At 48.9% G+C, this 13,819-nt stretch overlaps 1 protein-coding gene and 1 long non-coding RNA gene across 2 annotated transcripts in view; one reads left to right on the top strand and one right to left on the bottom strand.

Moving 5' to 3' along the window:
• The window catches only part of LOC141164343 (low-density lipoprotein receptor-related protein 6-like), a 28,297-nt gene that overhangs the window by 12,511 nt on the left and 1,967 nt on the right, over window positions 1-13,819 (bottom strand). The window contains exon 2 of the mRNA XM_073649480.1: window positions 10,436-10,829. Coding sequence (XP_073505581.1) covers window positions 10,436-10,829 — 394 coding nt within the window. The remainder of the gene's footprint in view (window positions 1-10,435; window positions 10,830-13,819) is intronic.
• On the top strand, window positions 1,075-2,556 carry LOC141164847 (uncharacterized). Its single transcript, XR_012250950.1, has 2 exons — window positions 1,075-1,734; window positions 1,815-2,556. It is a non-coding gene; the product is annotated as an uncharacterized lncRNA (long non-coding RNA).

Raw genomic sequence — 13,819 nt, 5'->3', positions numbered from 1 at the left:
GAAAAACCCCAACGGCCCGGTCCTGGTCCGCGGACCGGCGGTTGGGGACCTCTGTTCTTGAATACTCGATGCATTAGAATCGCGCCACCATCTAGTAGTAGTTATATTCTTATACATAGGGGGCAATATTATAGAAGTTATATTCTTGTACATAGGAGCAGTATTATAGTAGTTATATTCTTGTACATAGGAACAGTATTATAGTAGTTATATTCTTGTACATAGGAACAGTATTATAGTAGTTATATTCTTGTACATAGGGGGCAGTATTATAGTAGTTATATTCTTGTACATAGGGAGCAGTATTATAGTAGTTATATTCTTGTACATAGGGGGTAGTATTATAGAAGTTATATTCTTGTACATAGGAACAGTATTATAGTAGTCATATTCTTGTACATAGGAACAGTATTATAGTAGTTATATTCTTGTACATAGGAGCAGTATTATAGTAGTTATATTCTTGTACATAGGAGCAGTATTATAGTAGTTATATTCTTGTACATAGGAGCAGTATTATAGTAGTTATATTCTTGTACATAGGAGCAGTATTATAGTAGTTATATTCTTGTACATAGGAGCAGTATTATAGTAGTTATATTCTTGTACATAGGAGCAGTATTATAGTAGTTATATTCTTGTACATAGGAGCAGTATTATAGTAGTTATATTCTTGTACATAGGAGCAGTATTATAGTAGTTATATTCTTGTACATAGTGTCGGGGTAAAAGAGAATATATATATTTGTAACTTTTATACTTTTGTAACTTTTATACGCTTTTTTGCTAATGTACTAACCACCATTTTGTATCATATAACAATAAGCTTTCCTTGCTACGTAATACTCAAATCGAAACTTAAACTAAGACATTTCCAGTGTTGCCAAGACTTATTTCAGAGAAACGAAACAAGATTATAAGCTGACGGCTGCAATATCTGCCCAGAGACTGAGATAAGGAGATGTGGACCAATCAGGAGTGGCCAGACACTGGACTTTCATGGTTTACCCCGCCCCGGACAACCCCTTTTCCCTCCCCATTATGTAGTGTATTTAGATTTGTGTATGTAAAAATAAACGCAGAACAATGCTGAGGAGGTTGACTGTAGTAGTCTTCTGAGCATGCTCTGAGCTTGAACCAGCTTGTTGTCTGACTCATTCTTTGAATGGTTGACCCATGCTCATAGTTTGAATTTGGAGTGACTGGAGGACGAGTGGAATGTCATCACGACCCCCACAAATGGCGCCCAACGTGGGGCGTGGCTAGCGGTACGCCGCCCTCCCGGACCCATATTGCTGACTTCCCTGGTGGTGACCGCGGTGGCTGAATTTGAGGCCTGATCAACCTCCATCGAACACGGTAAGTTGAGATGTATTTTATATGTCTCACTTGCCTGTGTGTCAGCCGCAGCGGTTTCTGTGGGGTTGTCAGGTTGGATCTGGGTGGGTGACCGGTCGAGTGGTGAGACCTTGGGCGTCCCGCACCACGTCCTGAACCAGCAAGTGTTAAACCGAGTGACGTCGCATGCCTGCGCGTGCTCGTGTGCACACCACCTCCTCCTCCCCCGGTCACTGTACTTTTCTTAGATAGCTGCCTCCCGTGACTGATAGTCAAGGTTACAAAGCATTCCTGAATTGTAGTGTAAGGGAGAAAGAATCTGTGACGAATTGAGGAGTACTCTTCGTCTAATACAGAGACTGCTGTTAAGTCAAGGTTAGGAAACAGTGTATTGAGGTGTCTCTACACTGTCGGGTGGTGCTGTGGTAGGAAAGCAGATAGATTGAGGTGTCTCTCTATCTAAACAGTGTATTGAGGTGTCTCTACACTGTCGGGTGGTACCGTGGTAGGAAAGGAGATAGATCGAGGTGTCTCTCTATCTCATCAGTGTATCGAGGTGTCTCTACACTGACGGGTGGTGACCTGTAGTCAGGGTGCCGTGGTGAGTCGCACTGTAAAGTCGCCATTCAAGGCTAGGAAAGGAGTTAGATTGAGGTGTCTCTCTATCTCAACAGTGTATCGAGGTGTCTCTACACTGAGGAGTGGCGACCTGTCGGCTGCACCAGTGATCTGAGTCGCGACAGATCATTGCATTCTATAAGAAAATGTTGTGTATATTCAAATTTGAAAGATTTCGTAAGTTGCGGAATGCTGCTGTAGGAGTTAAGCCAATTAGTGGAGTTACGGGAAGGCAAGAAGGCAAGAAGAATGTTAGGAATTTGTAGAATATGATAAGCTTATGAATGTGTTACACAGAAGTTGGGAAAGTTGGGTGAGGATTTCTGCAAGCACATCTTAGAGTAGATGGTGCAGGGGGGGGACAGAGAATGCCGAGCCTTTGTTCGGATACATGAAAGCTACAGAATGTGATTTGTTATGTGACCCTAAATTGGCCGTAACCCCGTTGATGCCTGTCACTACACCGAGCCTTCAGCCACCGCCCTATAATGGTGCCAACAACAAATCACCGGAGGGGTGGACGTGTCGGGTGTGTGGAGAGCAAAACCCACTCTGGGCGGGCCGCCCATGGCACGATGCCCAGCCTGCCCCCAAGAACAATCCCACCCCCACTCCCCCCTCCTCCCTCCAACGGCCATCTTACTACACCTTTTCCTGCCTCCAAGAATAATCCCACTTCCATTTTAACTCCTCCCTCCCACGGCCATCTTGCTACACCTCTTACTTGTTGTGGGAGGCCCGTAAAGCCCCAATCCAGCCTATATCCACTACTAGATCCGTCCAGTGCATATTACCAGCCACCAGCACAGGTGGAAAAGCCCGTAGTCCCAGAGTACCCATCTGAAACTAATGTGACACCCTCTGCTCCAGTTCACGATGCTGAGACGCTTCCCCTGTTTCCTATGGGAGTCACCCACAACCCTGGGGATATCCTCCTCAACTCCCCAGAATTTCAGGCCAGACTGCTCTCCCTCCGCCAACATACTGTTACTCAAGACGATACGGAGCCAGATGAGGGATGGGCTCAAGATACTCCAGCCCCCCCCCCCCCCCTTTTTACCCCATACGTCTCCTATGGCATCCTCCACCCCACATTCATTACCCATATTCCGGCCCTTGCTCCAAGCAACTGCTGACAGAACACCACCCCCCAGCCCCTCAGAAGTCTGGGACCCCTGCCGCTCCCGGAACCTAGTAGACCCATCAGGACACCCTGTCACTCTGTCAATAGGCTATGGTGACATCCTTACACATCGGGTGGGGGCCATAGCCAACCCTGCAAACACCTGTATGAGCCATGTTGGAGGATTGGTTCGTAAAATTGCCCTTGCTGCTGGTTCTACTCTGGCTGCAGAATGCCAGGCTCACTTAGCCGAAAACGGAGAGCTTTCAAAAGGCCATGAATTCCACAAAAGCAGGATCCCTTAGTACGTATGAATCCGGCCTAGAATACATGAAACAGTTAAAAGCCTGGGCTCAGGATCGCTTGTCAGATCAAGCTGGGTCTGTACAAGATGTTCAACAAGACCCTGATGAATCTGTGGAAAGATATGCTGCAAGACTCAGCATGCATTTTGAGGATCTTGGATACAGTCCTCACGTCAAGACGCAGGCCGCCCTGTTGGTTCAGGCCCTAGTAGATGGCCTACAAGACGCCCTCAGAGATGAAGTCCTGAGAGTACGGCCCGAGATTCGTTCTTCTTCTTTCAACGACGTAGTGAACATTGTCAAAGCTTTCCAAAAAGCCATGCTAAAAATGGAAAAGGATACTAAGCCAAGGAAGAAAGCCGCTTCTGCCACGGTATATCAAGCTCAAGAAAGCTACCCACCCCTGGCAACCAACATGGAATCAAGTGGGTAATGGTTAAAGGCACAGGTGATGATACTCCTCCCACATATAGAAAACAAGACAGAAGAGATGACAAAGGATCATCTAGAAACAGAAGACAATCTCGTGATTCTGAAGGATGAATGTTATGTTGGGAGTGTGGTAGCCTTGACCACATCCTCAGAGACTGTCACTTTACAGGTGGACCATCAACCACTGGAGTTCCTGGTGGACACTGGGGCGGCCACATCTGTCATTTCCTCTGCACAGCTCCCTCCTTCTGTATCCCTATCACCGGATACCCTCACCTGTGTTGGGGTGGAAGGCCAACATATTTCCTCTCCACCCACAGTCCCTGTGTCTGCAGGACCGTTCACCGGAGTACTCACAAGATTCTTGGTCTCTGAAACTTGTCCTGTCAATCTGTTGGGAACCGATCTCTTAGAGCGAATGAAGGCAACAATTACCTTCGGAAACCATGGTATGGAGCTTCTTTTGCGGGACCCTCATTCCGAACAAGGGACTGAAGACCACTGTGTTTTTAAAGCCTTCCCTCTCATGATGATGACCATACAACCTCACAGTTCCCTCACTCTCTGTGGTCCAGTGGGCCAGAGGACGTCGGCCTCCTGCAGGTTCCCCCGGTCCGAGTACACCTCAAGCCTGGACACAGGTATCCACGGTTGCCACAATACCCCCTCAAGGCTGCACAAGAACAAAGCTTGGGTACCCAAATCGTTTCCCTCCTGGAATCAGGAGTCCTTGTCAGATGTGTATCTCCATGCAATACACCCCTCTTTCCTGTAAAAAAGAAAACCGTTCCGGGAGAGCCTCCAAGATACCGGTTGGTTCAGGATCTCAGAGCCGTCAATGCAGCTACCATTTTAGAAACTCCAGTGGTACCCAACTCAAACACCCTCTTGTCTCAGCTGCCTCCAACGGCCACCTTGTTTACGGTGTTAGATCTAGCCAACGCCTTCTTCAGTATACCCTTACATGAAGATTCGTGGTTTCTTTTTGCCTTCACCTTTCAAGGAGCCCAGAACTCTCCTAACCAATTCACTCATTCTATGAAGTCTATTCTGGAGCCATGGGTTCAAGATAACCCTCAGGTCACCCTTCTACGGTATGTGGATGATCTTTTACTCTGTGGCACTGAAGAAAATTTGCCAGAGATGTCAGAATCCCTTCTCTGGTTTCTTCACTCAGCTAACTGTAAAGTCTCGAAAGGCGAAGTCCAATGGTGTCTGCCCAAGGTCATTTTCCTCGGACATTGTATATCACAAGGTGCTAGACATCTGACTGAAGAAAGAAAGCAAGCGATCATGGATATCACCTTCCCAACCACCTATTCCGCTATGCAGACTTTCCTTGGCCTCATCACTTACTGCAGGCAATGGATCCCTGATGCCTCAAAGCTCATGCAACCTCTGTACGACTGTCTCAAGAATGAAGGCTCAGTTTGGCTTCATGCTGAAGATCCACGTGTTTCTCATCAACACAGACTATGTTTTGACCGCCTTAAACAGGCTGTTGTCTCTGCCCCGGCCTTGGGCTTACTAGACTATACTCAGCCATTTCACCTTTTTGCCTCGGAATCGGAAGGTCATGCCTCTGGAGTTCTAGCACAACGCTATGATCATAAGTATCGGCCTTTAGGCTACTACTCAGCCCGCCTGGACCCTGTCGCCTGAACTGCCCCCATGTGCCTTAAGGCGGTCCACGCTGCTCACATCCTCCTTGACAAGTCAGCTGATATCGTCCTTGGACATGATCTAGTTATACAGGCCGGTCATGATCTCTCAGCTGTTCTGCAACAAACATTTCCGAAACATCTAACCAACCAAAGACACCTGCGGCTGCAGTGTTCCCTATTGTTGCCCTCCAATATAACATTTACCAGATGTCTGACTATCAATCCTGCCACTTTGCTTCCACCTTCTAGGGGGGAAGGTGAAGAGGGTGAAGGTCCATTGGTGGAACCTCATGATTGTATAAAAATTTTGCAGGAAGAGACTTCTGCTCCAGAGAATATGGTGGCACATCCGCTCGCAGACCCTCAAGGGAAGTTCCACACGGGATATGCTGTCACAACAGACCTAACAGTCCTCAAGGCTGAAGCTCTACCACCATACATGTCTGCACAAGAAGCTGAACTTGTGGCTCTCACAGAGGCCTGCCACCTGGCAGCAGGAACAAAGGCGAATATATATATATATATACCGATTCCAGGTATGGACATGGAATTTGCAACGATTTTGGACTTTTGTGGAAGTCTAGAGGATTCATCACAGCTGCAGGTACACCAGTGAAACATGCCTCATGGATTAAGGCCCTAATGAAGGCCCTGGAACTACCCATTCAGGTTGCTGTTATGAAGGTCAAGGCTCATGGAAGACTAGAATCCAGAGAAGCCAGGGGCAACCACCTAGCTGACCAAGCAGCCAAGACTGCAGCAGTGGAGAATGTGTCATCAAAGTGGCAGGAAAAGGAAGAAGAGATAGGAGAAACCCTGCAAACCGTAGCTGTGGCGCTCACTAGAGCAAGAGCCAAAGAACAGCCGGCGGAAGACCATACAAGTCCAGCGGAGACACGAATGGAATCCAGGGGGGTCAGGATGCCTGAAGAAAAATTGTGTGAGGAACAAAGGGAGACCCCCCACTGAAGAAGTCAAGCAATGGAAAGCGGCAGGAGCCGTGCTGGCAGGTCGCAAAGATTCAAAGGTCAACTCGACTCTTTACCAAGTGGATGGGAAGCCTTGCTTGCCTAGATGCATGTACTCAGCTGTGGCAGCATGGGCTCACGGGCCTACACACAGAGGAAAGAATCAAGCCTTGGCATGTATCAAGAAACTGTACTTTGCACCCGGAATCTCTTCCACTGTGACTTCGTACTCAAAATCCTGCTCTGTCTGCGCTACCTGCAACCCAACGTGTACGGCACGGGTCCCTCTCCAACACCTGGCTAAACCAGACTACCCTTGGCAGAGAATACAAGTCGACCATATCCAAATGCCTAAAGCAAGAAAATAGGAGTACGTTTTGGTAGCCGTGGATATGTTCTCAGCCTGGCCCGAGGCCTACCCGGTCGTCAACATGACTGCTAAAGTCACAGCCAGGAAACTGATCACCGAAATTGCCTGCAGATTTGGAGTTTCCCCAAGTCATAGAATCGGATCAAGGACCAGCTTTCACAGCAAATATCTACGAAGAACTCTGGAACATGTTGGGAACAGATTTGGGCCTCCACACTCCATACCATCCTGCCAGTTCAGGCAAAGTGGAAAGAATGAATTCCACACTCAAGACCCAGCTCTTGAAAATGACCTAAGATCATCCCCTCCCCTGGCCCGACCTACTCCCTATAGTATTGTATCATATCAGACACACCCCACAAGCTAAACATGGGCTAACTCCCTATGAAATTTTGTTTGGGACCCCACCTAAAATAGGAGAAATTAGGCCCCAAGAGTTGTCTGAAACACATGATAGAGTGGTAAAATTTGTGATTGCCTTGTCTAGAGAATTGACTAACACCCGCTCTCCAGTATCTGCTTCTCTCCCAGAATCTACAGGTGATGCAGTACATGATTTCATCCCAGGCGATCTAGTGTATGTGAAGAAGTTTGTCCGGAAAGACTGTCTCCAGCGGCGGTTCGAGGGAGCGTACACTGTGCTTCTCACCACCCCGACGGCTCTGAAGCTTGAGGGCAAGAGCACCTGGATTCACGCCTCCCACTGCAAGAGAGACAGAACGAGTCTATAAAAGATGACTACCTTCTTCTATATCCTTTCCATATGCTTACTGTCTGTCCCAGGGTGGACAGCTACCACACAGGGGTAGATACCTCCTTCTTCTCAGGTTGGTTGGGAGGGCTCAAGGGACTCCTCCAACAAGTTTGTCTAGTAATGGGAGGTCTACTAGTATTGGGCCTGGTGGTCCTGTGCTGCATAGTCCCCTTATATAGAGAAATACACTCCTTTGAACAAGCCTGACCAGCCCCCCCATGACAAAGTCCAATTGAGAGATTCAGTTTAGGATCAGTTGGGAGAACTCCATGTGTCATCCAGGATAGGGCTCGATTGTCTGGGGGCGTCCCATAAGGGGGCAGCTTCTAAGATGATTGGGTGAAGAAATCCACCTCCCCTCTCCCCACACATGGACAGTCTCAAAGGCCCCGAAGCAAAGGAAAGCTTAGTGTTTAGGGGGGAATGTCGGGGTAAAAGAGAATATATATATTTGTAACTTTTATACTTTTGTAACTTTTATACGCTTTTTTGCTAATGTACTAACCACCATTTTGTATCATATAACAATAAGCTTTCCTTGCTACGTAATACTCAAATCGAAACTTAAACTAAGACATTTCCAGTGTTGCCAAGACTTATTTCAGAGAAACGAAACAAGATTATAAGCTGACGGCTGCAATATCTGCCCAGAGACTGAGATAAGGAGATGTGGACCAATCAGGAGTGGCCAGACACTGGACTTTCATGGTTTACCCCGCCCCGGACAACCCCTTTTCCCTCCCCATTATGTAGTGTATTTAGATTTGTGTATGTAAAAATAAACGCAGAACAATGCTGAGGAGGTTGACTGTAGTAGTCTTCTGAGCATGCTCTGAGCTTGAACCAGCTTGTTGTCTGACTCATTCTTTGAATGGTTGACCCATGCTCATAGTTTGAATTTGGAGTGACTGGAGGACGAGTGGAATGTCATCACGACCCCCACAATAGGAGCAGTATTATAGTAGTTATATTCTTGTACATAGGAGCAGTATTATAGTAGTTATATTCTTGTACATAGGGGGCAGTATTATAGTAGTTATATTCTTGTACATAGGGGGCAGTATTATAGTAGTTATATTCTTGTACATAGGGGGCAGTATTATAGTAGTTATATTCTTGTACATAGGAGCAGTATTATAGTAGTTATATTCTTGTACATAGGGGCAGTATTATAGTAGTTATATTCTTGTACATAGGGGCAGTATTATAGTAGTTATATTCTTGTACATAGGGGCAGTATTATAGTAGTTATATTCTTGTACATAGGAACAGTATTATAGTAGTTATATTCTTGTACATAGGAGCAGTATTATAGTAGTTATATTCTTGTACATAGGAGCAGTATTATAGTAGTTATATTCTTGTACATAGGGGCAGTATTATAGTAGTTATATTCTTGTACATAGGGGGCAGTATTATAGTAGTTATATTCTTGTACATAGGGGCAGTATTATAGTAGTTATATTCTTGTACATAGGGGCAGTATTATAGTAGTTATATTCTTGTACATAGGAGCAGTATTATAGTAGTTATATTCTTGTACATAGGAGCAGTATTATAGTAGTTATATTCTTGTACATAGGGGTCAGTATTATAGTAGTTATATTCCAGTACATAGAGGCAGTATTATAGTAGTTATATTCTTGTACATAGGGGCGGTATTATAGTAGTTATATTCTTGTACATAGGGGCAGTATTATAGTAGTTATATTCTTGTACATAGGAGCAGTATTATAGTAGTTATATTCTTGTACATAGGAGCAGTATTATAGCAGTCATATCCTATGACTGTCAGTGATCTGCTTTCCAGGTGCCGCAGCCTTTGTTAGATATAATTAGACCCTGCCCTGTCACAAGCACACTATAGCAGCACTTTCCAGCTCGGAGGCTTCCCAGGGTCTGTGGAGGAGATTCTCATTGACTTGCATTGGATGGGGGGGGGGATGCATTCAGGGAGACCACATACAAGCAGCTGTGCTCACACATGGATGCTCTCCTCCTCCTCCTCCTCCTCCCCCACACAGAGGCTTCTAATCAGTCCACTTCTGTAATTAGGACAGGCATGGGACTCTGCCACAATTCCCTCCAAACATCCCTATGCTTCAATGGGGAAAAAAAAAAAATAAAAAAAATGCAAAACCACCAGGGAAGAGGCTGGCGGTCTCCGTCTCCTCGGCTGCTGCCTCCAGTGAGAAGCTACTTATGCAGCTCATTATCTCCCCGCTGAGCTCACAGCAAGAACCAGGAGCAATCAGCATAAATGGAGCCGACCCCTGACCCCACAACTGCAGGGGGGGGGATGGGAGGAGCGAGATAGGGGGGAGGCAACCATAGAAATCTGACCCTGCACTGTATATAGGGGGGAGGTCACACACATATCACATTTCATTCCTGAATTGCCAATCCAACCTCCATCTTCCCAATTGCACATAATCCAGTTTTTTTAGCGTCGGTCGCATCGTCCACCGCCGTTTGACGAAAGCAGATAAATCTGGCAAATCGGGACCCCAGAGCGTCAGCAGCGGGACCCCATTGCATCCATGCCTGAGCAACAGGAGATGCTAAAGGGAAGAAGGCACAGCGTCCTATAAGGGGCATCTTCCCCGGAGGCCATGGCGAGGGGCGCAGGGGGGGACCCAATTAATTTGTCAGCCGCTGACGAGGCTCTGGCATTTGCTCGGCATCTGACTGCCTGCTGCTGCGATCACATGGCCCCGCATCAAAGGAAACAATCAGCAATTCAGCGAGTAAATGGAAAGCAGACCTCCGGGATGTGACGCCAAGAAATCTCCACCAAAAGTGACGGGAGGAAAAAAAAACAAAAAAAACCCCCTAAGAACCTGCCGATGACGGAGTCACTCACCCGCGGGGGGGATCCAGGGCGATCGCCCGGGGCTGATCCAGTTCTTGCCAGAATATAACTTTCCGTAAAGTTCCATCCAAGTTAGAAACTTCTATCCGATTGGTCTCTGAATCCGTCCAGTAGAGTTTCTCCCCCAACCAGTCGCAGGCCAGTCCGTCCGGCGACACCAGGCCGGCGATGACCACGTCCTGCGAGCCGCCGCTCCTGTTGAAGTTGATCCTTTTTATGGCTTCCTCACTGACGTCGCTCCAGTAGATAAATCCACGGAAAAACACAAAGTCCACAGCGGCCGCGTCCTCCAGGCCTGTGACCAGGACGGTGGAGTTCCCCTTAATCCCGGACCCGTCCACCAGCCGCAGGTCACGCCGGTTGGCGTAAAGTAGTAAGGGCGAGGCTGCAAGAGAAACACAAAGAGAGGAGGTGAGTACGGAGCATAATGGGTGGTCCGAACACTGGGACCCCCGCCACTACTCCGAAATGTGTAATGGAGCGCCTGCACAGCTAGAACCATTGTCTATGGGGCTGCCGAGTACAGGAGGGTCCTGGCTGTAAGACCCCCCCCCCCCCCCCCCAACAATCAGCAACCGATTACCCATACTGTATATGGAGAACTCACAAATTAACTCGGAAGAAAGTTTGTCCCAATTTAGCAAACTTTTCCAGTTGCAGCCTGCAGTATAAAGAATGGAGGTTGTCATTCCCATCTCCAGGGTAATGCCTATGTGGATCAAGATAGATTTATGTACATTAATATAGAAGAGATAAGATATATATATTATGACCCTGGATGTTTCCATGACAACTAGAAAGCAAACCTCCATGCTTTACACTGCAGGATGCATCCTGTAGAACAGAAATGATTTGGTTGAGTGATGTCCCCTTATAAGTCACCTATAGGGTAAACCTCCAACTCCACAGCCCTGGGGTCTAAGCTAAGAAATGTCAATTTTGCCGTTTTCAGCTCCTTAGAAGCATCCTGCAGTGTAAAGAATGGAGGCTTTCATTCGGATTTTCCCATGCTCCCAAGATGTAGGCATGAAAACCCTCCATGCTTTACACTGCAGGAGGCCTTAGGAATAAGATAAAAAATAATACAAGTTCCGTCACTTTGGAAGATAAATGGGGGGGGGGAATGGTTATTTAGACCCCAATATTGAACACAACCCATCCCCCACCCAGTATACAGGGGCAGTCTCAGAAGACTCCAGAATTGCATTGGGATGGTTTTAATCCGGGGGTCTCGCATACTCCGATGACCAGACACGTGAAGTGCAGACCCTGCGGATATAAAGACTTCCAGGTGTGGGGGCATCAGCTGAGCTCCGGCTCAGAAAACATATGGAGCGGAGGAATCTGCTGGCAGCAGCCCCCGCTGTCCCGGGGTGACCCGATCCGCACCACTACAATAGTGGGATCCACCATCCCGTACGGGGGTGCCCAGAGCCACAGGTGTCCAGGACCGGCAGGACTATCAGGAGACGGCGTCACCATCCGGACACAGATCTGCTGCAGACGGCAGGGACATTTTGGCATGGACTTTTAACCCCTCGCTTGCTGCAGAGGGAAACAAAGGCAGCCCCGATCCTGGTCACGTGACCCGGGACCTGTTTTGTTCCTCTGTTCTATCATTTCTGCTGCATCCTTCCACCTTCTGAGGATCTGCTACAATGTATCCAGTTAGCAGCTGGAGGATTACAGACACATCTGCCTGTGAGTGATACATTGTAACAAACGTGACAGCAAGCAGAGTAATGGTGAGCTCAGCGGCGCCACCAGGAGGTGATGTGTAATCTGCAGTTTCACCACCATCAGTGAGGAGGGGGTGCTCCTGGACCAATATCATCTGGGGGGGGCTTATGTTGGTGGCATCGCAGTCACCCAGCTTTCACCACAACAGTATTGTGAGTTTTCCATTGAGGAAACTCCTGAATTTCACTGAGGGAGGAAACTCCAGGATCACTGCCCCCTACAAAGCCATTAGCATGCAAATGAGAGGGGGAGGGGGCGCTTACTCATCAGTCCAGCAGCCAAAACAAGCAATCATGGCAGCACAGAGGTCCTGCACCCTCCCAAATATAGCCAGACACAACCTGACACTACAACCCCCAACATGCACATCTGTGGGGAAGGGCGGCCCCTGAGAAACAGCACATCCCGGGGAAATGCACAATCCCCAGTGACCTCTACACCCCCCACATTACCACCCTAATAAAGAGCTGCTCCCCCAAAAAGTCTGCACCCCCACATAGATTGATGGAAGATCCAGTCAGACAAAGGAACCCAAAATTCTCATCTGCAAACCCAACACCCAGGACCCCCGCTCTCCTCAGAAAGGCCAGCGCTTAACACCCTAGTATCCCCAGAAAACGCCAAAAACACCCCCCACCTCCCCAGTCCCAGCACTCAACACCCCCAAATGTTTCCCAATCCTTACCTCCACCTGATGTCCGCACTACACCCCCAGTTCTCCTTAATTATTTCATGGTCTCCGAATTCTACCCCTTCCCTCTTGGTTACTCCTTGGTCCTTCTGGTCTCAGCACCCCCCGCCCCCAGTTATTCCCAGCCTCTCCCAGTCCCTGGAACCCCCCCCACAACCCCCAATTATTCCCAGGATCACCTGGACCCTGCACTCTCCCCCAGATTATTCCCCGATCCCCGCACTCTCCCCCCCCCAGTTATTTTTCCAGTTCTCCCGGCCCCCACACTACCCCCCCCCCTCTTGTTAATCGTGGGTTCCGCACTGTCCCCTTGGTTCTCCCCCCACCCGTCTCTCTTGGTCCCCACACTCTCTCTCTCCCTCCCCCCCCCCCCAGTCTCTCTTGGTCCCACACTCTCTCTCCCCCCCCCCCCCCCCCAGTCTCTCTTGGTCCCTGCACTCTCCCCCCCCCCACCCAGTCTCTCTTGGTCCCTGCACTCTCTCTCTCTCCCCCCCCCAGTCTCTCTTGGTCCCTGCACTCTCCCCCCCCCCCCAGTCTCTCTTGGTCCCTGCACTCTCTCTCTCCCCCCCCCCCCCCAGTCTCTCTTGGTCCCTGCACTCTCCCCCCCCCCCCCCCAGTCTCTCTTGGTCCCTGCACTCTCCCCCCCCCCCCCCCAGTCTCTCTTGGTCCCTGCACTCTCCCCCCCCCCCCAGTCTCTCTTGGTCCCTGCACTCTCTCCTCCCCCCCCCCCCCCCCGTCTCTCTTGGTCCCTGCACTCTCTCCCCCCCCCCCCCCGTCTCTCTTGGTCCCTGCACTCTCTCTCCCCCCCCCCCCCGTCTCTCTTGGTCCCTGCACTCTCTCTCTCCCCCCCCCCCCAGTCTCTCTTGGTCCCTGCACTCTCTCTCTCCCCCCCCCCAGTCTCTCTTGGTCCCTGCACTCTCTCTCTTCTCCCCCCCCCCCCGTCT

Source organism: Phyllobates terribilis, unplaced genomic scaffold, assembly GCF_046119375.1.
Source record: "Phyllobates terribilis strain yellow unplaced genomic scaffold, ASM4611937v1 Scaffold_10__3_contigs__length_209671492, whole genome shotgun sequence".
NCBI lineage: Eukaryota > Metazoa > Chordata > Amphibia > Anura > Dendrobatidae > Phyllobates > Phyllobates terribilis.
Note: the sequence above shows the minus strand (reverse complement) of the source record. Positions and strands in the feature narration are given on the sequence as shown.